We start from the raw sequence: 25,010 nt of genomic DNA on the forward strand, positions 1-25,010 counted from the left end.
TTTTAGGGTCAGGGACTAGCTACTACACAGATCTGCAGAGGGCAGAATGCTCCAGAAGAGAAAGGCTGCCTGCTCTGCAGGGCTTTGACTCACAGGGCCAGCCCCAATGGATGCAGGGAACACAGCTGGAGACTGTGCAGGGCTGAAACCTGGCACCTGTGAGCAGCACACATTGTCCGTAAGCCCTTCTCCAGTTTTGAGGTGGTGTCCTACAGCTACCAGCATGCTGGACTCCTCACTAGAATCCCTTGTTCTGCACTAGTATCCTTTGTTCTGCAAATCCCCTCCAGTTGTTTGTTAGTGTTGGTTTATGCTCCATAAATCAACAGCCACCTGCGATTTGAACCCAGTGTCAGCAAGATCTGTGGGGTGAAAGCACAGCTGTGTGCTGGGGGATGCTCTGCAGAGTTTCACATGGAAAGGCAAGAAAAGCAAAGAAGTGGACAACAGTCAGTCTAAGCTCTCTAGAGACATCACCTCTGCTCAGGAGGAGGAAGGCGTGGGCACCGGCTGCTCCTCCCTGAGAGCCTGGACCAGGATGCTGCAGGATGAAGACAGTCACCTCACAATGCCCCGGTGACAGCTTGTTCAGCGCCTTGGTAAGCCAGGCCAGGAGGGACACAAGCAGGTTCCTCCGCCAGGTCCCCTCTTCAACAAGTAAAAGCCATCATGGAGCCAGGGACATGAAGCTGTGCCGGAGGAGCTCGAGGGACAATGTGGAGTGAGCAGCTACGGGACAGGGCGAGGCTTTCCTCCTAGGCTTTCCTCTTAGACAGTGGCATCTGAGATCCTCCCATTCAAGGACGTCTTTGGCTGGAGGCCGTTGTTCTGCACGTGCCCCTCTGCTTTGGGCTGTGTCATCTGCTGCAAACGCTGCCCAGGAATAAAGGGAGAAAGTGTCAGCCAGGGGCTGGGGGCGGCAGCAGTGGGACAGCCAGGGCACGGCAGCAGCTGAGGGTTGGGACCCCTCTCCCCAAGCCTCAGAGGTGACCCTAGTTACAGGGTGAGGGGGTGGCGCATGCAGCAGAAGTGGCTCCCGCAGCACCACTCATTGAATCCAAAAACCGCTGCAAGTCACCTTTGCTTTGGTGCCACACACAGCACAGCAGCTCCTCCTTTTATCTGAAATACAGGGATCATCCTGATAACACAGGCAAACTGTTACCAGACAAGACCAGCTGCAAGGAGGAACAAGAGAGAGCTGCGCTGTCACAGGCTTCAGAGTAGACCCATTTTCCGCTACTGTTGATTACAAAGTCCAAATCTTCGTTAGCAAAGCCCAGCCCAAAATAATTACAAAGCATTACTAAGTAACTACACCAGGCTAACAAGGTTATGATCTTTGCCTTTGATGTAGATGAGACCATCCACCTGAACAAACCTTTGCACAGCAGCAACTCCTGTCACCCCGAGCTGATCAAATGAAAAGTGCAGAGTCAAGTAATGTGAAGCAAAGAACCCGGGAAAATATGGAGGGGCAAGTAATTGCTGGAGGCATGTGGACTGAGCATCAGGAGTGATGAAGAACAATGAATCACTTTTGCCGGTCAGGGGGAGACTGATGCTGTCCACTGCAGAAAAGAAGCAGGGGCAGATTGAGCCTGACCTTAACAGACATCACTAAGACAGGTAGAACCTCTTTTCAGCAAGAGAAACAAGCTCCTACTGAAGTAGCTGTTGCTGGGTGTAGTCCCTGAAATGTTCACTGAGTTGCTTCTACCATTCTGGTCTTTTTTTTTTTGCCCTCTCACATTCATGCTCAGTAGAATCAAAATGACTTGTAATCTTCCCTGTCTGTCAAAACCACTTTATTCAGGATTGGCATCTAATTTCCCTCCAGCTCCAGCTCTATTACAAATTAATCCAGGATCTGGGCATATAAGAGGCCAAAAATTCTCTCTGTCTCTCTGATACCAACAGACACATTCACAGATTAGCCTGCTTTCTTCATGGTGCCATCTGCTGCTCACTCCTGGGTCTATGAACGATTGAGAGGGGTCTGGGTCTCATCATGTGTGTGGGCAATGTTAGAGGAAGAGCCAGACAGGGAGGGCACACATCAGCCACTCACACTGCTTACTGGTACTGCTGGTTTGCACAAGATGCAGAGGGGATGGGTGGATGCTCATGAGCTGCTCTCCATGCCCTGGGGCAAAACGGGAGCCCCCAGCACTTTGGAAGTGCTGGTGTTGCCACTCTTGTTACGTGTATAATTAGCACAAGCCCTTTGTCAGAAGGAGTTGAGCTACTCCTGGGAGACCACAGGCCAGCCTGGGCTCCCCCAGATGCTGGGATGTGCTTCCTCCGCCTCTAGTAAAACAGGACTGAGACTAGGCAAAGGGTTGAACTCATATCTGTACTTTCGGGCTTCCCTTCTCCCCTTTTCCAGCTCATATAATGAGGGAATAAGGAACCCTCTAAATGTCTGAGAAAGGAGCTTCTGCTGGAATTGATGCTGGCCTTTAACCCAAAATCTCCAAAGTGGCTTGACAACACCCTGGCTTGAGTCCTGCAGGAGTGCCAAGGTGGATCTCAACACCAATGACAAGTACCTAAACCCAGCTTCAGATGAGAGACCAGAACTGAAAGCAGATCTGAGACCCCAGACTCACTCAGTTCCCACATCAGAGCACATCGAAATGGAAGGCTGGCAGGAAGAAAACTCAAATCCACCTGCAACTTGACCTCAGAGGTAGAGAGCCTGAAGTTGACCTAAGCCCAGTAATTCCAGCCAAAACATTTCTGAGTTAAACATTGTTCGAAATACAGCATCCATGAAGTGAGCTCATGGGGTTTAGATGGCGTCTGCTTGCTATTGCAGCTGGGCTGGGAAAGCCATAAATGAGCACCCCTGGGGGGACTTCTTACATCTGTAGTTTGCAGCAGACAGCACCAAGCCAGTGACTTTTTGCACAGTGCTCTCAAGACTGAATGTCAACACCGTAAATAAAATCTTAACAGTAAGTACTAGGTATGACATACAGACTCATGATTCACTGCTACATAAAACCCTGCTCAAATTACTAAAGAAAACGTTTTAAACAAGACTAGTGGGTATTGTGGGTCCTGCATAAAAGTATTCCTTGCTTCTTAACCCCTCAGTCACTGAGTGCACTTTGCAAAGCACACGGCAAACTACCACTGTGCTTGTCTCTGTTGGTAGCAGGTCCCAGCCCAAGACACTTCAAGATCCACGCTTGGAGGATGCTGATCTCTCTGCTGAGAATTGCCAAGTAACCATGCTCATAGCCAGGGACCGTCAGGAACCTGGATTCCTCTGGGTTATGAAATCTCAAAGATTTCTTCCCAGTCTTTTCCTGGGCTCCAGTCACCTGCACCAAAGGGATATTCCAGGGGCGAGGGCTCCCTTTTTGTGATGGTGACAACACAAATCTCAGTGAGGAACAACGGACCAAAGTGTAGACTACCTGAAGGTCTGCCTACGTGGCCAGCCACAGCCAGACACACCTACCCTGAGCAGAGAGGAGTGGTAAAGCTGTTCATACCTGCCGGAGAGTCCCCTTTGAGGTGAAGAAAGAGTACAGCATATATCCTGGAATCAGAACCATGGAGGACAGAGCCATAAGCCAACCAAGGCCTTGTCCCCACGCAGGATAGACGTATTTTCCCAGTGTCAGAGGGGTCATTTCCACCACACTGAAGAAGAACACACCCTGGGAAAAGAGCACCAGCCAATGCAGGTGAAGGCATGCAAAATCAGAGCCCATAAAGTCTTTCCTTCATTATCCTCTTAGGTCCCAACAGTCTTAGAGCAACTGAACAACTCTTTAAACTAGTCTAGAGTCTTTCAGCCCATCAACTGGTAATCTGAAATAAATTCTTATCACATGTAAAAAGCTGGAACTGGAATACTCCTGATTTTCTTCTTCACTAGGCTACTTAGACAAGCAGTGCCCCCACACCGGTTCCTAAGCAAGTTAATAGCATCCTCACAGCTGGCCTCAGGAGTCTTCATCTTCCTGTCACTGGCCTTTTCCTGCCATTCCCTGCACTACTTCTGCTGGAAGGGCAAGAATCAGCAAAGGCCAAATTGCTCTACAGTCAATTATCCTGCATTTGCTGATAGCTTTTGCTCTGACAAGCCTGTCAGGGGCTGAAGCTGGAGCTGGAGTAGCTAAGAGCCTTCACCAGAACCAATAATAGCTTTTTAAAGCAGTAAATTATTTTGCTTATCTTCTGGCATCTCAGAAAGAAGAATGAAGAACTAATGGCCTCATTTAGATTAAAACAATCACCTAGAACTTTTCTTATGGGTGATTTCTAGCAGGCAGAGTGAAAGAGGCTCCTGTATCACTTTGCCCATCTCAAGTCTACCTGGGACCGCCTTGCACCAGCCCTATACTAGGTGGAGAATATAGTGTTTCCCCTACAGTCCATCCAAACTGAGGGGCCCTTCTTGACCCACACCTGCAGATAGGATGCCCCAGGTCTTACCAGGCAGACAAGAGGTGTGAAGAAGGCCCAGCAGATCTTCCACCAGATGCAAGGCTTGTAGCCAATCATTTCTTCGATGTTCCTGTAAAACCTGTTCACACCTACAAGAAGAAATGAGCATTGAAAAAAACATCCCATCTCAGCACGATGGTTAACACATCTTCTCATGACACAGCACAGGCCAGTCACAGCAAGAGGCATGAGAGACGCATTTTCTGGAGGGGATGGGGTACTGGGACACAAAAGCAAATTCCTGCTAACAGCTTCCATGTTCCTGGTGTCCCCTTGAAGGCCCAGAGTGAAGTACCCTAGGCATCTGTCAGTTTGTGCAGAGGTCTTTGTGATGGGCTGGAGAAGTGAGATGACAGCCTTCCACTCCTGATTTTCTGGGGTTATCAGTCTAAGCTATTTTCAGTTGCAAAATTGTCATTGGCTTCACTGTGGGAGGCTTTTGAAATAACTCACCGTGCCCATGGAGGAAACAAAGGAACGAGGTGTTCTGTGCTTACCATAACACCAAGAAATTGAGATGGTCTCAAAGAAGACAAGAAAGAGAAGACACATGCCACTGGCTGAGTAGTAATCAAACAGCTTGAAGACATAAATGCCACCCTGAAGAGACAAAAACAGGGTTAAGGAGTTATAGATTTTGGTCGACAATATCAGTCAGCAGCTTCGATTGCTACTGTCCCTGTCTGTTGGCTTTAATGTTAATTTCCTTGGACAGTAGAGCCAGTGTTGCAATGTTTCTACTGGAGCCTGGTTCCCAGCAGCAAAACTGATGTGCTCTTGCAGACAATTAGCCAGTCTGTTCAGGCATAGCCAAGGGTGAGAAGAAAACCAGTAATTCACTAGGATCTCTTATATTTCTCTGCTTTAGATGGAGTCGCTGAATTTAGTCTGCTCTGCCCTTCCCAGGAGTTTTGCCTTGCCTCCTCATGAACCTTCAGTGGTCCACAAATGGTCTCCAGATCACTCAGCCCTCACTGTCCCTCATGTGAACCTTGGCTTCAGCCCCAGAAATTCAGGGCCCCAGCAGACTGGTTTTTTTTATGTTATCTTAACCCTTTGCAGCAAGCACTCCCCAGCTTGGGCTCTGTTGGCTTGAGCCCTTATTACAAATAGCAAAATACCAAGACAGACTGACAACAGGATAATGGTAAAAAATTATGGAGGCATCCTAAGTAACTTGAGATGTAGCAGTGATGAGCAAACCCTTTTATTCAACATTAGGAGAAATGTTGTCACTTCTTCCAAAGTTTTTGGTGTTGCTGTGCTGTGCCAAAGTGACTAGAAGGGTGTCATGAATGGAGGCATAAACACAGCTGTCTGTACCTGGGTGATGTTGGAGAATCCAATGAGATAAGAGATGAAACAGACCACTGCGATGAAGATCTTCTTCCTGGCTCTCAGGAGATGAGGATACTCATCCACCAGGGCTGTAATGAACCCTTCCACCGTGCAGAACTAGAAAAGGTATACACCAAGGACATATACATAAGTAGCCTGACATCGCTCCCACCCACATTTAGCTTCAGTGCTGAGAACCTCATCGATTTAAGAACTCTCTGCAGACTTTCACTGAATAGAGACGGAGCTAAAAGCACTGAAGTTAAATACTTAAAAATAGCTGAGATAAATCCCTGTCTTTTGCTCCTGTGAAAAGCCTCTCCTTTCTTTCCACAAACTCTCTGAGGCCTCCCCTCCACTGCCCTGCTCCCCCACATGCCAGGCTCTGTGTCACAGCTGTGTGTCTGGGACACATGCTGGACCTCGCTTGCTCTTCCCTTCCCATGTGTGCTCTTCCCAGTCTACAGGAACACACAAGAGAACACTTGTGCTGTTCAGTGATCTAAAACACTTAATAAGGAGCTGCATTACCCACTGCCCAGTCTCATGTGCATGTGAATAACTACGACATCTCTGACTACCCAGTCCTTTTTCAAGCACACTACGTTAAATGCATGGGGCACATCAAAAGCCCATCCTCACAGCATATCATCTTTCTAGAGATGGAAACACCTGGATGGCTTGTGAAGCACTACACAAGGCACAGTATATGTTGTGTGCACCACAACACATTCCCTGTGAGTGTTACCTTCAAATCAATGCTCCTGCTAGTCCTGCCTTCTGGCATGAGGACAGTTTGACCATATATATGTGAAGTGCATCCTTTCCTCCTATTTCCTGATAAACTGTGAGATTCACTTTTATATCTCACTCCCAGAAACTACAGGTAACATACAGCTCTCAGACAGTACATTATGCCTCTAGTAGAAATCCTGGGAATTAACAAGAGCAGCAAATTCCTGGCTTCTCTGGTCACCCTGAGCAAATGTAAAAGCTCATGCAATGAAAGTGAAAAAGGTTTCATCGCTCTTGGGAGTCAGGGACCTCCCTGTCCCTGGGAAGAAAAGAACCCCTAGAGTGGAGGTGGAGGTATATGGACTAAAAAGAGCAGCAGAGGGCTAGAAAGATGTACAGAAGAAAAGCAGAGAGCCTGAGCTGTGCCTCTAGCTGGGCAGGGATGTTGGAAGAGCTTTCACACTGCTGGCTGCTGGGGCTGGCTTCCACGTGGGCCAGAGCAAGGCAAAGGGCAATGTGTCTGCCCAGGGTTTTACATCCTCACGGAAAACCAGTATTCCCAAAGCATCAAAGCTCAATGGCTTCAGCTTGAATGTTTAATGAGCTAAGCCTTTTATGTTGGACACAAGTGCCATTAAAGCATCTTTTGCCATTCACGCATGGGTTAAGCTGCCTTTATACTCATAGACAGCGAGCTCTTCACCCCATCCCACCGAGCTTGTTGTCTGGAAGAGTCAGGACTGAGCTGGCACCACAGTGTGAAGAGATAGCATGACAAAAAAAAACACTGTCGAAAGCGATTCTTTCCATGTGGATGCATGGCCAGGTACTGCCAGAGCCATGGGCAGGGCCAGGAGACCCGAGATCAGAGAGAGAAATGGATTTGTAGGGGGGGCCAGAGGTGGTCAGGGGCAGAGGGTGGTGTCCACCAGAGAAGGAGTGAAGAAAATGATGTCTCAGATAACGGGATGGAGTAAAACTGACAGCCCTTTGGTGCAGGAAGAAGGATCACGTCAGGGAAAGCATAGAGGGAAATACAGGGAGGTGGGTGATGAGAAACAGGGTTACAAAGTGAGTTGAAATCTCTTTGTCTCCTATCAAAATCAAGCTGCTGTGTAATGGACAAGGTGGTGAAACAAATGGTAGTATACTGCTTTTTCTAGCCATAAAACAGGCAATGATCTTCATATCATTTACTGAAAACTGCCTCTCACCAGCCTCAGGTTTCAGAAGGGATGCAGCCTGGAGGAGGCTCACATTTCCAGCCCTGTGGACTGTGGTTCCCTAGCTGGCCTGAGATCCACTTCTCCAGGCCTACATACCAAACCTTAGCTCCTCACACGAGATAAGTAGGCATTTCTTCTGAGTGAAAGTATGCTGCTTTCAGGATTGGTGAGGATCTGGGCATTGGGGTGCCTTCTGTCCTTGCCACTACAGTATGCTTTCCAAAAAACTCTGCTTTTCCCACCAACTTCCTCCAGACACAATTTTTAGCATATATTCTATTCTTCCTCATGCCTCACCTCATGATATTGTCTCTTTCCTAAGCATTGTATTGCCATTAACTTAGCTCTTTTGCTTTTTTTCCCCTTCAAGGCTTAATCATCACACAAGGATAATGGGTTTGATAACCTGGATTTGGGAGTCAATATAGGTGGCACCTCAGTCTGTAGGAGAGTCCCTCTCCCACCCTCTCCCAGTGTCAAGGGCTTGCTGTTCCCTCCTTGACCACACAGAGCACCCTGACTGGGACCCATGGATGTGTGGGGAGTTTGACCACAGATGTGCAGCCAGAGATCCACGAGTGGTCTCACTGCCAGCAGCTGGAAATCCTCATGAATAACCCGTGAGAGGAGGCCTCACATGGGACAGACACAGGCTTGCAGTCACAAGGCCTGCAAGCTCCCCTGAGGAATGAATGCCTGACCTGGAAACTGGTAGGTTAAAAGAAAGCATTAGCATATTACGCAAGAGGGTCTAGACGCAAGAGGAGTAAAGCCCGGATGGATGAGAGCAGAGTGAACATTAAGGCACACGAGTGGCAAGTGGGGGCACAGGAGGGAGGTGCATGTCCATCCATGTAGGTCACTCATCCCATTCAAGGACCTGCAGATGAGATGAGCACCCTGACAGAAAGAGGCAGGTGTGACTCGCCGGACCTACTCCCATTGTCACTAAAGGGCTGGAGCTTGTTGCTGCATCACTAACACAGATCTCAGCCCGACCTCCCGTCACTAGCTGGGCTTCCAAGCGTCTCTGCCGTGCCTACAGAGCCTACAGAGACAAGGGGCAGCCTCAGCCCAGCAGCCCTGGGGGTACAGGGTGCAAGAAATGCCCTATGGCCCCGCTATGCCTCACAGACTGGGCTGCTGACCCAAATGAAAAATGCCTGCTCCCCATCTGCAAATACCACAAAGGATATGAAATCAGCACGTAGCAAAACCACCTTTTTTTTTCCCCTTTTCTTGTTTTTTTAGATGAATGCTTCAAAATGCACGTGGAATTGCAGGCATTATTGCAGCCTGTGTTACTTGTTTTATATGCACAAGCTGCCATGCCTTTGCTGGTGTGTTTGAATGAATCAGAGCTCCAGCATGCAGACAGAAAGCTATTTCACATGTATTTAGCTGTGCTTTTTAAGAGCTTGTTTTCCTTTTGATGCTTCGTTTCTGCCCAGCCTTCTCCTTCAGGCAATGATAGCCCCCCACAGACTGCCCTCCAGGACTGGCTGTCAGAAGGGACACGGAGAATTTCAAGGGGTATTTCAGAAGTAAATGCAGCAAATAAATTCCACAGAATGCTTAGAGGGCTTATTGTCATGCCTTGAACTATTTACCGGCTCTGAGTGAATAATCCACGGACATAATTTTTTTTTCTGTAAATGTAGCTTTTTTCAGAATATTTAGTTCTTATTTGCATTTCTTTTTTGCTAAATAATGACTGTAGTAATGCAGACATGAGCTTTATAATGTGTTTATGAGAGTGTGCCATCATTGAAAACCAGATTTGGTTGATTAGATTTTCCTGGAAACCAGGTGTGACATTTCAGGAATAGGTCTGAGTCTGATTGTGAACTAGGCTTGGATTTGTGAACGCTACCTGTAATCCAGGAGAGCATCCATTTTGTACTGGTGGTTTGTGCTGCAAGGGAAGAGCACGTGGGCATAAGGGAGGATGGGACAGGCCAAGTGCAGGCTTTTGCAGGAGCCTTTGATTTTGATGCACTGAATAGAGAGGCACACTGCAGTTCACTGCTTCACTGGGTAGCTACTTTTAAGCTGAATTATCAGAAAAAAGTATCACCACTTGTAAAAACACAGAGATAATGGTGGTTTTTTGTTTGTTTTGTGAGGGCTCTGAGGGGGCAGGGTAGAGGCCTTTAGCTACATCCAGCTGCTTCCTCCACAAGTAAGACTCACCTGATGGCAAAGCTACCCAGGTATCCGGGCACCAGCCTTTCCCAAGGCATGATTCCTTCTTTCTGCCAGAATCTATTCCTGCTCACCTACAAACTAGGGAGCTGCAGCTCTGCTCAGGATCACTTTTGTCATCAACACCGATGCCAAAACAGTGCACCAAACCACTGTCCTCACACTCGGAGGGAGCCCCAGTTGAAACCCTGCATCGCTGCTTTTCTCAGCAGAACCTGTTGATGCTCCACCAGAGCACTGGGCCTGGCTGGACACCAGTACCTTGTGCAAAGATGCTGGCTCTGGCTCCTGGGAGTAGGGAACATGGAGACCTTCTACCCTAAGCTGTGAAGAAAAGCTGAAGTAATGACATTCTCTCGCCTCACAGGAAATGCAGTTTGGTCAAGGCGACAGAAAATTCCAAGCATCCAAGCTTCTCACAGAACACTAAGAGAGCTGAGATGACCACAAACTACCGTCATGCAGGCATGAAATGAAATAGTTCATACTGATTTCCCTTATTTCATGTACCTACATTGGGAGTGGGGGGAGTCATGTCCTACAAGAACAAAGCAGTTATTACTTGAAAGAAATCTTTTTTCCCTTTTCCTGTGATGCAAAGTATTTCGGCAGGACTAGTTTCCCACTAGCTCTGCTTAGAGCCTGTGAGGCTCAGCTCAGCTGCCAGGGTGACCCAGCAAGGTGGGGATGGGCTGTGTGCACTCAGCAGCACTGGTACTTGGCCACAGGGTCAAAAATTGGTGTGAACGAAGAAAAGCTTGCCAAAGATCCTCTCCTTCTACAGGGAAGTGGTGAATATCTTATAGGGCTGACTGGTTCTGCTGGGCTGCTGGAAACTGGTCATTGCTCTTATTTTTAATGGGCAGCAGGACAAGGACTAGTGCATTGGGAAGTTGTCAGATCCCATCACGCTTCCAAGTATATGCCTACATGAGGGAAGAGCACAAAGGTGATGTCCACACAGGAGGTTTTGTTTCATGAAGCTGCATTTCAACTCTAAGAGTTAAAAAACCACCCTGCTCAGCACTGTCCAGAGGTGTAGGAGGGGACACCACCATCATACCTGAAGATATTTTTGTATCTTACCCCACCTCGTGCCCGGGTTGTCTCACCTGACTATCCAGACCCAACATCATCAGCATGGAGAAGAAGAGGACTGACCAGAGAGGTGACAGGGGCAGCTGTGTGACAACCTGTGGGTAGGCAAGGAAAGCCAGTCCGGGGCCTGTGGTAATGAAAAGAGGGGTGAGAGCAAGTTTATAAAGCATTTGATGGGAAGTCTGAGCTAAGGGCCACGGTTGAACTGAGAGACAACAATCCCAGCCAAGACTTGTGGGTATTTGATATAGGAGCTAGGAACACCTGAGCTTTTGTCTGTGACACACCGACCCAGTGGAGTGCACAGGGGTAGGACGGGGAGGCAGGAATGACTGGAAAAACAAGTCCTGCAAGCAAGAAGGTCATCAAATTATTACAACCAAATGAAGCTGGAGCATTTGCTACAAAAATGAGAGCTGCTTATAACTTTCCCAGTGCCTTTTTTTTTCCCACCACAAAATGCTGTTTCTTGAGATAAAAGCTTTCTCTGGGAAGACAGCAATTTCAAAATATGTCTTTGCACAAAAAGACACAGTCCCATCTTGGTTAAAAAATTATTCTGAGATCAATTTCAAGATTGCACATGAAAAAGGGACTCCAAATTTTCATCATGCCTGCTGAAAACATAGGCAGTATCTATTCTCTACAGGAAGGTTTCAGACAGCGAATGGCCTAAATATTTCCTTACAGCAAAATCACATGAAAGTTCAGCACTAAAAGGAGAAGAACACTAAAAGCAGACAGAGATGCCCCTTGCAGCCAGAGTGTGACCAACATCAGCCACAGGTGCCTTAGACATATCTTGGTGGGAGGGTGCTCAAAGAGCACCTGGGTCCCAGTCTGGAAAGGCCTGGGAGCATCCCATGCTCACAGAAAAATTGCTCTCACAGGTTGCTGTTGCATTTGAACTGGGTTTCTGCTTACCTGAGGAGGCCAGCTCTGAGACTGACTTCTTCGTGATGTGTGACATGAAGCCAATGATGGAGAAAATAACAAATCCAGCAAATACACTTGTAGTGGAGTTTATACAACAGACAATAATGGAGTCTCTGGAAGAGAGAAAGAAGGAAAAGAAACCACCTGCAGGTCCCTACCAAGAGGCCAAGAGCGGAGAGTGGGGTAAATAAAAGACCAAGCCCTGCTGAGAGCAGGTCCATGCCCTGGAGAGGTAGCACAGGTGAGATATGAAATGTCCTGCAGGCAGGAGAGCCCCTCTGTAGAGATCACAGTGTGTTCCCTGAGCTGCATGTTGGCACTAAGGGGACAGTGGAGGTCAGACACCCCAGACTCACCACGACCCCCTACCTCACCCTGAGCACTCCTCACCATGCAGGAGGCTGGGAAAGAAAAAACTGACCTGTAGACATTGTTGTGGAAAGTGTTGTAGCTCCCCAGAGCAATCAGGGACCCCAGCCCCAGGCCATAAGAGAAGAAGATCTGTGTGGCTGCATCCATCCAGACCTGTGGAGAAAGAACCAGGAGAGGGAGGGACTCCATGCTGCAGGTGCATCTCCTGCAGCAGCTCAGTGCAGCTTTGTCTTAGCCTGTGAGGGTCGTGACTGTTTGAACGAGGAACTATTGCAGGATTTTTTTAAATACTTAAAATATTCAAGGGGAGTGCCTTTGGAAGACTAATGCAGACACAACTGGGAGACAGGAGCTTTCATCACTAGGCCACAAACCTCGGAGTCGGAGAGCTTTCTGAAGTCAGGCGTGAGGTAGAAGAGGATCCCCTCCTTGGCTCCCGGCAGAGTGACTCCACGGAATAAGAGGATGAAAAGCATGAAGTAGGGATAGGTGGCTGAGAAATACACAACCTGAAAAAGACCCCATGGTAGAGAAACCCTCAGCCCACCAGTGCCCAGGAGCTTTCCTGCCCACAGTGTCATTGCACGTGGCATGTACCCCTGTGAGGGGGACAGGCTCCCCAAGCACAGCCACTTTCAGCAGAATTTCCTTGCATTTGCTGTCTCCCATTCCCATGCTAGTAATGTTTCTGTCTGTCTGAGGTTTCTCCCTACCAATGATATCCAAGGACACACTAATCACAAAAGTAGCATGCTGAAGTCTGGATGAAATGCCCAAAGACAAGGGAATTGCATGAGGATAAATTTAGTCCACAGAAGTAATCCCTTTAACTCATCACATCCTTATTTTGCAGAGCTAAAGCCAATGTTTCTCTAGACCTATGCATCAAGCAACAAGAGTTGTCTTGATTTCCACTGCTTTCTTCTCAGCACTATTTCAGGGATCACAAGTACATGACATCCCTCATCACAGGGCCCATACCAGGAATCACCAGAGCTTTGCTGTGGCTGTGTGGCTAAAACCTGTTTGGAAGCCACTGGGGAAGTTAACAGCTTAGGTGACCTACCCCTGAAGCGCTTATTTCTGATCTCTCCTCTAGATTATTCCTTTCATAATATTGTCCTGCTGCACCACACTGTGCTCTAAATAACATATCCCAGTGTCTCAGCATCACGTTTTCACTAAACTAAGCAATTACCTTTCTGCTGTGCTAGCCTGAAACACTACACAGTGAATAACAACATGCTTCTCATCTGAAGGTCTCCCACCAATATTGAAAGGGCAGCAGCAGGGAAATTTTAAAATGAGATGGTGAGGGTTTTTTTCCACCAAAACATTTTAAGAGACCGTGATTTTTCAAAAGGGGGAGACGAGAAGAGGCTTTACTCTCTCAAAAGGCTGTCCCAAGGTGGGAAATATAAGTAACCTCTGAAAACATCTTCACAAGCCTCTTCCCCAAAGGACTGAGTGCTCAGACCCGTGACTTTACAGGGAAGAGCTGTTCTCTACACTTAGAATGAAAATTACCATAAACACAGCAGCAATTTTTACAACCATGAAAGGTAAAATGTCAGGAATCTAATAGCATCTACTGTGATTCTGCCTCAAAACACCATAACCTTAGTTATAGGCACTTAAATAAAATTGAGTCTGGAGGACATTTCGACAGCCGAGACCTGAGTGCCGCAATGAGAGGCAGCAGTGAAACACCCGGCCCTCACACCGTACCTTGCCTGTCCACTCCACACCCTTCCAGATGGAGAAGTAGACCAGCAGCCAGGCCAGGGCCAGTGTGCCGGCCAGGGGCCAGCGGACAGAGCCGGGTTCCCCCAGGCCCCCCGACATCTGGTGCATGTTCCTCCTAGGGACGGGAGACTTTGCGTTAGAGGGAAGTCCAACCCTTGGGGGCAGAGGGATTGGAGATCCCGGGGGGGCTACAGGGTGAAGGGCCAGGTGCAGACAAGCATGAGAGCCCACAAAACCCTAAAGAGACCTGAGGTTCATCGTGATGGGATAAAGGGAGGAGAAGAGAGGTGGAGAGGCTGTTATCCTCTCTGTTCATCAGACCTGAGGTTGCACAGTGCACCCCATGCCCACCACGGCCAATGGCTGGCTGTAACGCCCTCCTGCCAAAGTTATCCAAGGACAGTGCCAACGGGCACCAGCCACAATCCTGGTGGGCAGGTATGACTGTGGTGAGGGGGGAGAAACCTGGTGTAGGCAGGCTGTGGACGTACTCCCAGAACTCAGTGACGGCGCTGGTGAGGTTGGTGGTGTCATTCAGGGAGTAGTTGGAGAAGCAGCGGTCGGTGTTCCAGGCATTCCCGCAGTTCTGCCATGGCAGGTCCTGCACCGGAATAAGGACAGCAGGGTTATCATTAATGTTGTATCTCCCAAGGGCAGCATTGAGAAGTGAAATTTGGCTTATTTTAAACTGAAACCCCATTATTTTTTTTGCAAAGAGGATGAGCAGCACCATCAGATGGGCACGCCGTTGTAGCCAAAAGCATAAAACCATTTTCTAAAATATGGTAATTTGTGACAAGGATTTTCCAGGAAACAATATCACAGCTTGATTAGGACAGTGCTGTAGCTCTAATAAAATGTTAGCAATTCCCCAGATAGAAAGCCATTTCCAATTAACTGTTGGTAATTAATAGCTACAAATTAAAATGGCTACCGAGGGACATTGTGTTTATAACCATTACAGCTTTTGGTTAGCTTCACTCAACAAGTGGTTGGAATTTAGTGCACAAAGAATAAACAGTTTCTTACCTCTCAATTATACTAAGCTCCGATGCTTAAAAAGCAACATGGCCCTGAGAATGGGGGCTAACAGGTTGTCTATGAGACTAGTGGACTAATGTAACGCAAGCATAGGAGTAAATTTAAAGCATAATAGCTGTTTCATGCTGTCTCCTGCCCCAATTATAAGCAGCACAAAGGGATTCCTGGGCAGTGATTACGCTGTAGGTAGTAGCAGTGTGACGGCAGCACACCACTACAGATTTAATGCGATCAGCTCTGGCACTGTGAGTGCTGGAGCTGCAGTGCCAGGGGCCCTGTGAGTGAGCAGGGCAGCTCACCCGTGCCACGTAGTGCTGGGGCCGAGGCAGCCCAAGAAAAGCAACTCAGATATGTCTCAATGTGTAACAGTCTCTTTTCCCAAGCGCAGTGCACGTAGAGAAATGCAGAACAGCTATTCTGTGAAACGAGGTGATTTCCCTCTGCAGATAAGACCTCGGGCTCCAGCTCGACAAAGTTCTAAGAAGATGTTTGTATCCATCACTATTCATCCACAAACACCGACCTCTTTAGAAATATTATCTGCGTTTTAAGTGTTTTGTGGCATCAGTGCCTTTAAGTGCTGCCTTCACTGCTCCGTCTGAATCAGTTCGTTCCAGGAGACACCACCTTCTAACGTGCTGGCTTGGCAGAAGGGTGGCTGTTGTAGGGGAGTGGGGGACATTCGGTGGCCACCCAGGCTGCTCCACCCACATGGTGATTTCACTGAAAAATGCTAACTGCACTGAAGTAAAGGCAAAGGCTCAAGAAGTGCCGTGCAGCAGCCCTTCAAACAAGTGCTTTGCACATCAGAGGAGCTGCACAGCTCTTACAAGGAGGGGCAGGCTGGGGGGCAGTTTGTTGCTGCTCCATTTCCTCTGAATTTCAGAGGACAGAAACTGCAGAAGGCTCCTATTATATATGAAGCTTGGCTCCTATTATAGTTCAAAATACTCCTGGTCAAATTTAGGAGGGACAGGGGACCGACATCAGCCTAGGTTTTTTATTTGTACCTTGGCTCCTTTCGGGAATTTAGAGTTATCTCTGGTAAAAGAAAACATCTGGAGCCAAATACCTGGACCTGTCTGCGTACATATGAGCACTGTCAGCAGCTGGGTCTGTGACACCCGAATGTACCAAAGCCTCATCTTGCCCAGGGATGGGTAGACCTTTGTTTATTTGGGAATCCTCTGAGGGTGCATCTATTCATCCACAACCTACAGTTTTGTTCTAGATCCAGGACCCTACAGTGGTACGTGGTTTTGGGGGTAGAAGCACAGTGGGGAATGCCAAACGGAATAATTTAGCAGAAGTCTTGATAGATATTTGAAATTTTGCTGAAACAAAAAGTAAAACTGGATGTACAGCATCATAACAGCATTTCATGGTTGTATCTAAATTAATTTTAAGAAGATCCCATTTGAACCATGCGGTTGTTGTCTTTAAGGGTGCAGGTTGCTCAGAGAGTTATGTTAAGGAAACTCTTCCCAGTTTCTGGGCTGAAATTAATCATTCATCTACCAAGAAGTTGATACCAAGAAGTGATTCTAACCTTGTATGGTAGAAGACCCTGCTATGGGAGAGGAACCCACTAAAAACCATAACGTTGAAGCACATGCTAAGGGAACATCACAAGCAGATGTCTAAATGATTTCTCAATCATTTTCCCAGCAGAAAAAAAATCCTCCAGATTTCATTTATCAAGAAAAGAGTGAATAAGAACTAATTAAGGTCAGGACTAAGTCCTGGGAAAGACCCTGTTGTAACAAAACCAGTTATGGAAATGTGTAGCTCTTAGATTTGAGCAGCTCTAGAAATACAACAGAGACACAGGGTGAGTTTTAAAGAATTATGTGAGCAGGGAACAGTACTCAGAGAGGTGATGGGACTGTCCTCTCCAGAGGACCATCCTCTTAAGAGGCAACATCAATACCCATCAACACTACAAAACCGCCCCCAGGGCTGATGAACCTCTTCAGGAAGGGTCCAGCAGGATGCTGACAAGGGCTCTTTGCACAGACTGCAAGCAGCTAGTGCCTGTTTTGTAGCATAAACCACTCAGCCCCCACAAAGCAGGAGTGAGGACCCAGAACACAGCCAGTGCTGTGCTGCAGATACGCCTGTGACTCACCGCAGTGAAAGAGTTGAAGAGATAGTAGAGAGCCCAGGCAATGATGACAATGTAATAGATGTTCAGCCAGAAGGAGAGAACCATAGCTGCCAGTCCCACTCCTGCAAAAGAAGGCAGAATTGCACTTTCCCACATTCAAGGCATTTCTAAATCACCACTGGTTTCTAGAATACAGTTACTCCAGGCACAGCAACAGGTTCATGCCCCCTCTTGACAGCTTTCCCATGCAATTAAAGTAAGCCTACATAGGGAGGCTTGGAGCAACAAAGGGTCTTTTGCAACCAGAGCCATTCCATCACAGCCCATACTGCTCTCACCACACAGTCTTGTGTGGTGGCAAGGCACTTTATGCCTTGTCACCACACAAGACTGCTCAAACAGAGCATAGTGATGTTAATAACTGCAGACATCAGAGCCAAGGACAGCTGGATAATGACAGAGGGGAAAAAAACACTCCCCTCACCTGTCACCCCATCCCAGACCAAAGGGATTTGCTGATTTGCTCCTCAAACCTTTAATGGAATCTGTAGTTACATGCCATTAGTTTCACAAACACACAGTACCTTTAAACATGGGTGCCAACCTCCAGACTCCCAGTCCACCAACAGAGGTATACTGGCCCAGAGCAGTCTCCAGAAGGAAGAGAGGAATCCCAGCAAACACCAGTGTCAGGAAATAGGGGATGAGGAAGGCCCCTGAAAGAAGGAGCAGTGTTATCAGACAGCTCTCTCTTTTACAATGAAGCAAATACCTCCAGCTGCGGCTTCTTGCTCCACAGCACCCACGAGAAGAGGAGAAGCCTTGCTGGGAGATGACAGTTTCCATCTGGAGTTGGTGTGTTCCATGAGCCTCCCACTGAGATCACCACTGCTTTACCCTTATCTGTTCCTATCACAATGGGTATTTATGTACCCTGTGTACATATACACTGGCATCACAGACAATGCCAGTCTCACTTTGTTGTTAGCTATTAGGCAATGCTAAACTCAATTTGACAACAAACCCAAAACTTGGACACTGACATTGGTAACTTGTTCTTGTTGATGCTTTCTGTCTTAACCTGCAGCAGCTTCCAGTTCTTCAGCTCGAGGGAAAAGTGCACAGGAATATCTAGCATTGGCCACTGCTCTCTTTTTTTATAGCTATTTCAGTCTTTTAAGAAAACTGTGACAAAGACTGAATTTTCTCTTATAACAGTGCTATATACCTAGCTATCCATGTTTTAGATTTTACCCTTAAAATTCCTGGTAAAAATATTACTCTTCTCTATGGCCCTGTGGAAATCACTATAAACAAGGTATTGCAGCCATTCACTAGAGATATTACTGGCACCGAGTTATAAGAAGAGGGAATAGAATAGGAGAGCCTTGCTGTGTGATTTGAAGGCTGTACATGTTCAGGTCATCCTGACATTTAGGACTTGGGACAAAGCTCATTTTCCACCTTTCTCATGCATGTGCTGGAGCACACCATCATCCCTGAGGAGGACAAACTCTGGCTGAGGACAGAGTGGGGACACTCAGTTTGCTCAGAAGCAGCTGGCCATGTTTGGGACAGCGCTGGTTTCTGCATTAGCCGAAGGGCTGAGCTGTCAGTATGAGTCTTCTTCTCCAGATAATAGTGGGAAAGCAAACACGGAGCCAGAGAGCAAAGCCACTCCGGAGAGCTGCGGCCCAGCTTGCACCTGGCAGAGTCAGGCTCCAGCAGCTGCTCTCTGAGGGTAGGGACGCAGTGAGGCACAGCCAGGGACACTGGCTCAGGGGACACCCAGCTGGGGACGCCTGCCTGCCAAGCAGGGAGCTGAGCCCAGCTGGGAGAGGCAGGTGCCAGCACCCGGCATGGGAATCCGTGGGAAATAGCATGCAAGAGGAGCTGGCAGTGGGTGGTGGGGAGGAAACACTCTCTGGGCCAACAGCTCGATGACCGTGAGCCTGAATCACAAGCTGGCGTGGAAGCACAGGCTCTCAGCTTCACCAGCAGCCTGGCAAGGAGGAGAGAGCAGCTTTGAGCAGCACTGCACACTCAGCATCCTCCCTTGTGTTCTTGCTGGCCACCACGGGCTGCAAGGTCCACTCCCCTTAGGAGCCCTGCAGGAGGACAGGGATGCTGCCACCCTGCCACTGTGGAGTTTGGAGGGTGAGCTTATCAGCAGTGCAAGTGCCTTCCTCGCTCCTGTGCAAGCAACTAATGAAATTTGGCCACAGCCCTGACAATCCTGCATTTTTGATCCGCAGCAGGCCAGGAAGGTTTGTAGATGAAAGATTTTATGAGACTATTGAGAACAAAAACAACAAATGAACTTATGGACACAGGTCTTTTGTCCTGGCCTAACAAAAATCCTCGAGAATATTGGAAAATCTGCAATCCAGGGCACTGGTAACAGCCCCAGGTGCTGTACAGCCAGAGTGGAAATCAGTTCTGAAATCTGTACTTACAGTCTGCAGGCCTCTGCCTAAATCCTTGGCACAGAGAGAAAGCAATGGTCTTTAATCTCTGGCCCTGGATGAGCTGCCAAAAGGTCTGGTTCAGATCCTGAGCCTATTACAAATAGTCGTGTTTGACCTTGTGAGAATCCCAGCTTGTCTCTGAAGTCCATGGAGTTAAAGGAGTGATGGTGCTGGTCCTGCCCTGCCTGCTCAGAGCACTGATTGTTGGAGGCACGGAAGGATCATATAGCACCTGGCACCCACTGAGCAGCCCCAAATCTGCCTGCAGTCTCCAGCTCCTAATGACATAAAGCAAGGAATAACAATTAAGCCTTAAACAAGGAACACTGCCCACGAATCAAAAGTTGAGCATTACAGGCTGTTAAATGCCGTTAGTTCGAGCCTCAGTGTGCAAAAGAGGAATGCATGATGCTTATTTAAAGAATTGCTTTTCTCTCAAGTTATTCAAGCTCAGGATCTCACAGACAATTTTCAGCTGCATTTAGAGTGAATTTAGAGTCCGGTAAAACCCTGCTGAGATCAGAAGGAATGCATGAGGTTAGAAATCGGTGCAGAGGCTGGAGTGTTAGTCACATCTGGGCACATCCAGCTGTGTGCAGAGCCAGCAGGGAGCCCAGCCATCAGTTTGGGCGAAGCCTGCCCCCCGCAGCGGACGGGCCGTGCGCTGGGCTGCCGTGCCCTGGGCTCCCTGCAGCGAGCAAACCAGCCGTGAGCCGATGCAACGTGACAGCGGTAAGTGAGACGACAATATTTCCATTCAGTTCAATTTGCCTGTGCGTAATGGAAGCAGCCCACACGACCGCGCTCTGAGCAGCGCACATGCAGGACGCTAAAATTAGAGTCCCACCCACAGTCTGCTCTGCTCCGGAGGCGCCTCCGTCGGGGCAGAGCCAAGGCGGTGCCCACCCGATTGCGAATCAGATGCCGTGAGACCCTGCCTCGCATCGGCTCCCGGTGACGCTTTCGTGCGTCAGCTCTCCCGCCTGTCTCCAGCATCGGCAGCCTCCACTTGCCGCTCATTACTGCCGGCTGTGGGAACAGTCGTGCCTGCGAACAGCCAGACCTGCTAGGGGTGAGAGGAGTGAGGGATCCGGAGCGCCGCGGACGGCACGAAGCGGCAGGCGAGGCAGGGTGTTTGGGAGGGGGCAGGCACCGATCCCTGCCTTTCATCGGTCTGGCGTTCCTGCTCACAGCCGGCTGGTCCCTCTGCATGCCTGGAGCTGCCAGGGCACAGATCACCCTGCGTGCCACTGCTCATGCTAATAATAGTGCTCCACACCTCCACAGCATCCTCTGTCCTAGGTTCTCAGCTGATTTTATAAATAGGGCTGATTTTAGCTTCACGACACTCTGCATCTAATTATAGGTATTGTCACCCCCACCTTTATGTGTGAGGAAACAGCCATGGGCATCACAGATCCAGTGTGAGATTTGAGATGACACAGCAGCCACAGGGCAGACACTGGCTGGCGCTGGGACTCAGCCACGGGGCTAATGCTGTGTGAGGAGGGCTGGCAGTCAGGTGCTGGAGTGTGGCTAGATAAAGGTGACAAATCCACACCGTGGCTCTGGCATTGGTGGCACAGGTTTCCCTAGGAAGGCCTGGCTGATTCCCATAAACCTCACTCAGCTCAGCTGCATAATTATGCCTCTGCACAAAACCCAAAGAAGATGTGGATGTCCCATCCCTAGAAGTGTTCACAGCCAGGTTGGATGTGTCTTTGAGCAACCTGGAAAGGAAAGGTGTCCCTGCCCTTGGCAGGTAGGTGGGAACTATATCATCTTTAAGGTCCCTTCCAACCTATGATTCTATGATCTTTAGGATCCCTTCCAACTCGAACCATCCTATGATTCTATGCTTCTATGAAAACAACATACTCCATTAAAATCTTCTTGCCAAAATTGATAAATGTCTGATCTCCTGCTGGAACTCACTCCACATGCTTCAGAGAAAGAGCCAAGATACCCTTAAATGCTGTGGAGTTACATGGACAGACTGCTTTAGGGAGCTAGACCCTTCTCCTCTTTTCCAGGGTTGGAGGAGAAGAGCATCCTGCACTACCTGTGACATGGACAGCAGAAGTGGATTTGAGTCATGAGAATCAAAGGCAAAAGGAAAATAAAAACGACGTGGAGAAGCAGCATGAGAAAACCCTCAGAGCAGCATGAATGAATGTGGCACCAAGGACAGCGACTCTGGGCAGGGAAGAGCTAAGAGGGAAGCAAAGAGCCATGTGGGAAGAGCAGCAGGTGATACTAAAATTATATATACAGCCTTAAAGGGGAGGAAAAGGGGTTTGGACTTGTCTGGGAAGTCTGAGAAATGGTTCAAGGAGGTGAGCAGCTCTTCAAGGTGTGGGAGGAAGGTTATTTTGGTAACAGGCACAAACGATAGGAGAGCTGGGCATGGAGTGAGGAGAAGAAAGAGCCTCTGTTCTACTAACACCAGCCCATACTATCCTCCCAAAAAGCATCTCCCCAGCAAGGCTGAAGAAATAGCATTGTTTTAGAGGGGAGCTGAGGCACAGAAGTTTATTTTCTGTCTTGATCCAAGACATGCAGAAAGTCTGTAGATGGGCAGGGAGCTGATGTGCCAGATCTCTTGATTTCTAGCCCAGCAGTGTTTCCCCATCTGCCTGCCTTTCTCTAGCCTTCCAGTGGTTTGGCAAAGCCTCAGTAGATGATGGTAAGGAAAGGATGTAGTGGTGCAATAAAAAAGAGAATTAAAAGTAGCTGGTGTTAGCTGTCTGCAGAAGAGGGCACTGCTACCAGCTACATCCCACTGTAAGTGGGATCTGCATCCTTTGCCAGCTGCCTTCTTGTCTTATGGCCTCTGTTTTCCAGGCCTTAGGATGGAGATGATAACTGTGACCCTTCTCACAGAACTCTAGTAAGTGAAAGCTCATTTCCTTCCATAGATGATGACACATCATCGTGTGTACATGTACATAAGTACTCTTGTTTGTATATATGTCTACACAGCCCTGCTATGATCCATGCAAAGCTTCTAATCAGAACTCCTTAGACATGTGATCCAAACTCACATGAAAAACTGTTATCCCTTGAGAATACACTAGGTTGAGGAGAACCTCACCATTAGCAGGTTTCCCTGGGAGCGCCCCAGCATCCAGCTGGGTGCCTATGTGCATAGTCCTCCTTGTAAATAAATGAGGACAGTCTTTTCTGTAGCCCTGCAAATCTGGATTGCAAAAGCTTGACAGAACTCAAACTTCTTGTTTAATTTCTTTGTACGGCTTCTTCCCAGCTTGCACTTGCTAGTTAAGGCCACAGATCTGAGAACTAGTTTCCTGACAAGTTAATAACTCACATCATGAGGGAGAGCTCTCAGCTGGAGGATCAACCCAGACACACCAAACCAAAGCCTGTTCAGGGACAAGGCTGCTCAGGGATGGATGCAGGCACAGTGTGTTTCTCTTACCTCCTCCATTCTTGCCACAGAGATAAGGGAAGCGCCAGACGTTGCCCAGACCGATAGCGTAGCCCACACAGGACAGCAAGAAGTCAAATTTCCCCTTCCAGGAACCTCTGTCTGGGAGCTCCTTCTTCTTCTTCTTGGTGCTCACAACCTCAGGGGTGACGGGCTCTGGCTCCTCCAGGGCTGCCTGCTTCACCTCGGAGGGAGAGTTCAGCTCCACAGAGGGGTTGTCCATCTTGCCCATGGTGACTCAGGTGTGTGGCCACTCTTGCTGAGGGGCCAGAGGAGCAATAAGGGCAGCTTCTGCCTTGGGCGAGCACGGATGAAATGGGAAGCACTGGGCAAAGCTCCTGATGAGAAAGGAGAGAAAGAATCCTGTGTCAGTGTAGTGGACTTAGGGGAGGGTCTTGCTGGGTCTGAGGCGGACTCACTGGGTAGACTGGTGCACATCAGTGCAGCCTATCCATGCCTCCCTGCTTTCCCCGGAGAGAAGGAGGATAATTTTGCCTTGCTCGAAGCTGCCCTACTGAGGAGTTGTGCCCACATAGACTGCTAACAACAGACTCAGACCTGGCTGTTACCAGTACATAACAAACCCTTCAACTCTCATCTTATCTCCTTCTCATCGCAATGCTCTGTAGGAAAAGCTCCTGGACCAGTACACATGCAGAGAAATCACAGCCTGTGGGTGATCCAGCACAGAGCAGTCCAGGCATGTCTGAGTGACAGTGGAAAGGGGCATGGTGGAGGTGCCACATCTCCCAGGTCTGGGGCCCAAAACTGAGTGCATCAGCCATGGAGCCATCTGAGAGATGGCGTGCCCTAAGGAGTACATAACCCTCACACCAAAACAATTCGGAAAGAGAGCGAGAGCAGGCTGTGTTATTTAGACCTGTGTCTAAAACAATATTGCACTCGTGTCTTGAAAACTAAGTGCAGTTCTCCCTTCCTGTTGCAGAAGCTATTGCAAAGTCAGAAAAAAGCATGGAGGAGAGACAAAAGGATGCTTAAAAGTGTGGAGCACCTTCCATGTCACGAGAGGCTAAAAGAGAGAGGGTCCATTGTCTTGTGGAAGAGGTAACTGACAGGGGCCTATAAATGTATCAGTGTCATAGAATACGAGTATTCACCATTTCTGACATAAGAACCACGAGAGATTGAACCAAGACAGTGGGTGGTAGGTTCAAAGAGATCAAAAGGGGATATTTCACAAAATGTGCAGCTATTGAGCAAGACTCCCCACTGCAGAACATGATGGATGCTGAGAGTTTACATGACTTCAAAAAGGAAATTAAGGGGGAAAATAATGGAAGGAAAAATCCACCAAGATCTACCACTGCAGTTCAGGAAAACCCTGAGCTGTAAGTTATTGGAGGTTGAGGGACTCTTCCAAGGAAATAAGACTTCCTACTTTTCCTGTTTGTATCCTCTCCCCTCAGCATCTGCCCTCAGCCAGAACAAAAGACAGGGGACTGGCATGGTCCTCCGCCAGGGACCATGAGGGCGACTAGTACTACAGTCTCCCAGAGAAGTCTGTTGACAAAAACATTCCCAGATACACATATTGGAAAACAAAAACAACAACAAAAAAACCCCACCAAAAGCAAAGTAAAGCAAAGCAAACTAAACACCCCCCCAAGCACCACTCCCCCACAAAAAAAAAAAAAAAAAAAAAGAGACAGAAGAAGAAAGAAAAAAAAAAGAAAAACCAAGACTATATAACATAAAACACAGCAATGCTGTGAAGATATGTCCTGCTCTAGCAGTTAAAGTTGTCTTTGCTTGAGCTTCTTACTCTCAACAGTCTTGTCTCCTAAGTAAACAGTACCCATTTA

General features: G+C 48.2%; 1 protein-coding gene across 1 annotated transcript in view; it reads right to left on the reverse strand.

The window, feature by feature from the left end:
- Positions 1–768: 768 nt before the first annotated feature.
- Positions 769–25,010, reverse strand: part of LOC127469966 (sodium- and chloride-dependent GABA transporter 1-like) — a 34,249-nt gene continuing 10,007 nt past the window's right edge. The window contains exons 2-15 of the mRNA XM_051784957.1: positions 23,179–23,525; positions 17,856–17,987; positions 17,293–17,393; positions 14,615–14,724; positions 14,106–14,238; positions 12,752–12,886; positions 12,427–12,530; positions 11,994–12,118; positions 11,084–11,196; positions 5,791–5,922; positions 4,965–5,067; positions 4,456–4,556; positions 3,507–3,674; positions 769–873 (exon numbers count right to left, since the gene is read on the reverse strand). Of these exons, the coding sequence (XP_051640917.1) occupies positions 769–873; positions 3,507–3,674; positions 4,456–4,556; positions 4,965–5,067; positions 5,791–5,922; positions 11,084–11,196; positions 11,994–12,118; positions 12,427–12,530; positions 12,752–12,886; positions 14,106–14,238; positions 14,615–14,724; positions 17,293–17,393; positions 17,856–17,987; positions 23,179–23,419 (1,803 nt within the window). The 5' untranslated portion in view covers positions 23,420–23,525. The remainder of the gene's footprint in view (positions 874–3,506; positions 3,675–4,455; positions 4,557–4,964; positions 5,068–5,790; positions 5,923–11,083; positions 11,197–11,993; positions 12,119–12,426; positions 12,531–12,751; positions 12,887–14,105; positions 14,239–14,614; positions 14,725–17,292; positions 17,394–17,855; positions 17,988–23,178; positions 23,526–25,010) is intronic.

This window comes from Manacus candei, unplaced genomic scaffold, assembly GCF_025592945.1.
Source record: "Manacus candei isolate 608988 ecotype Guabito, Panama unplaced genomic scaffold, ASM2559294v1 h1tg000018l, whole genome shotgun sequence".
Lineage (NCBI taxonomy): Eukaryota > Metazoa > Chordata > Aves > Passeriformes > Pipridae > Manacus > Manacus candei.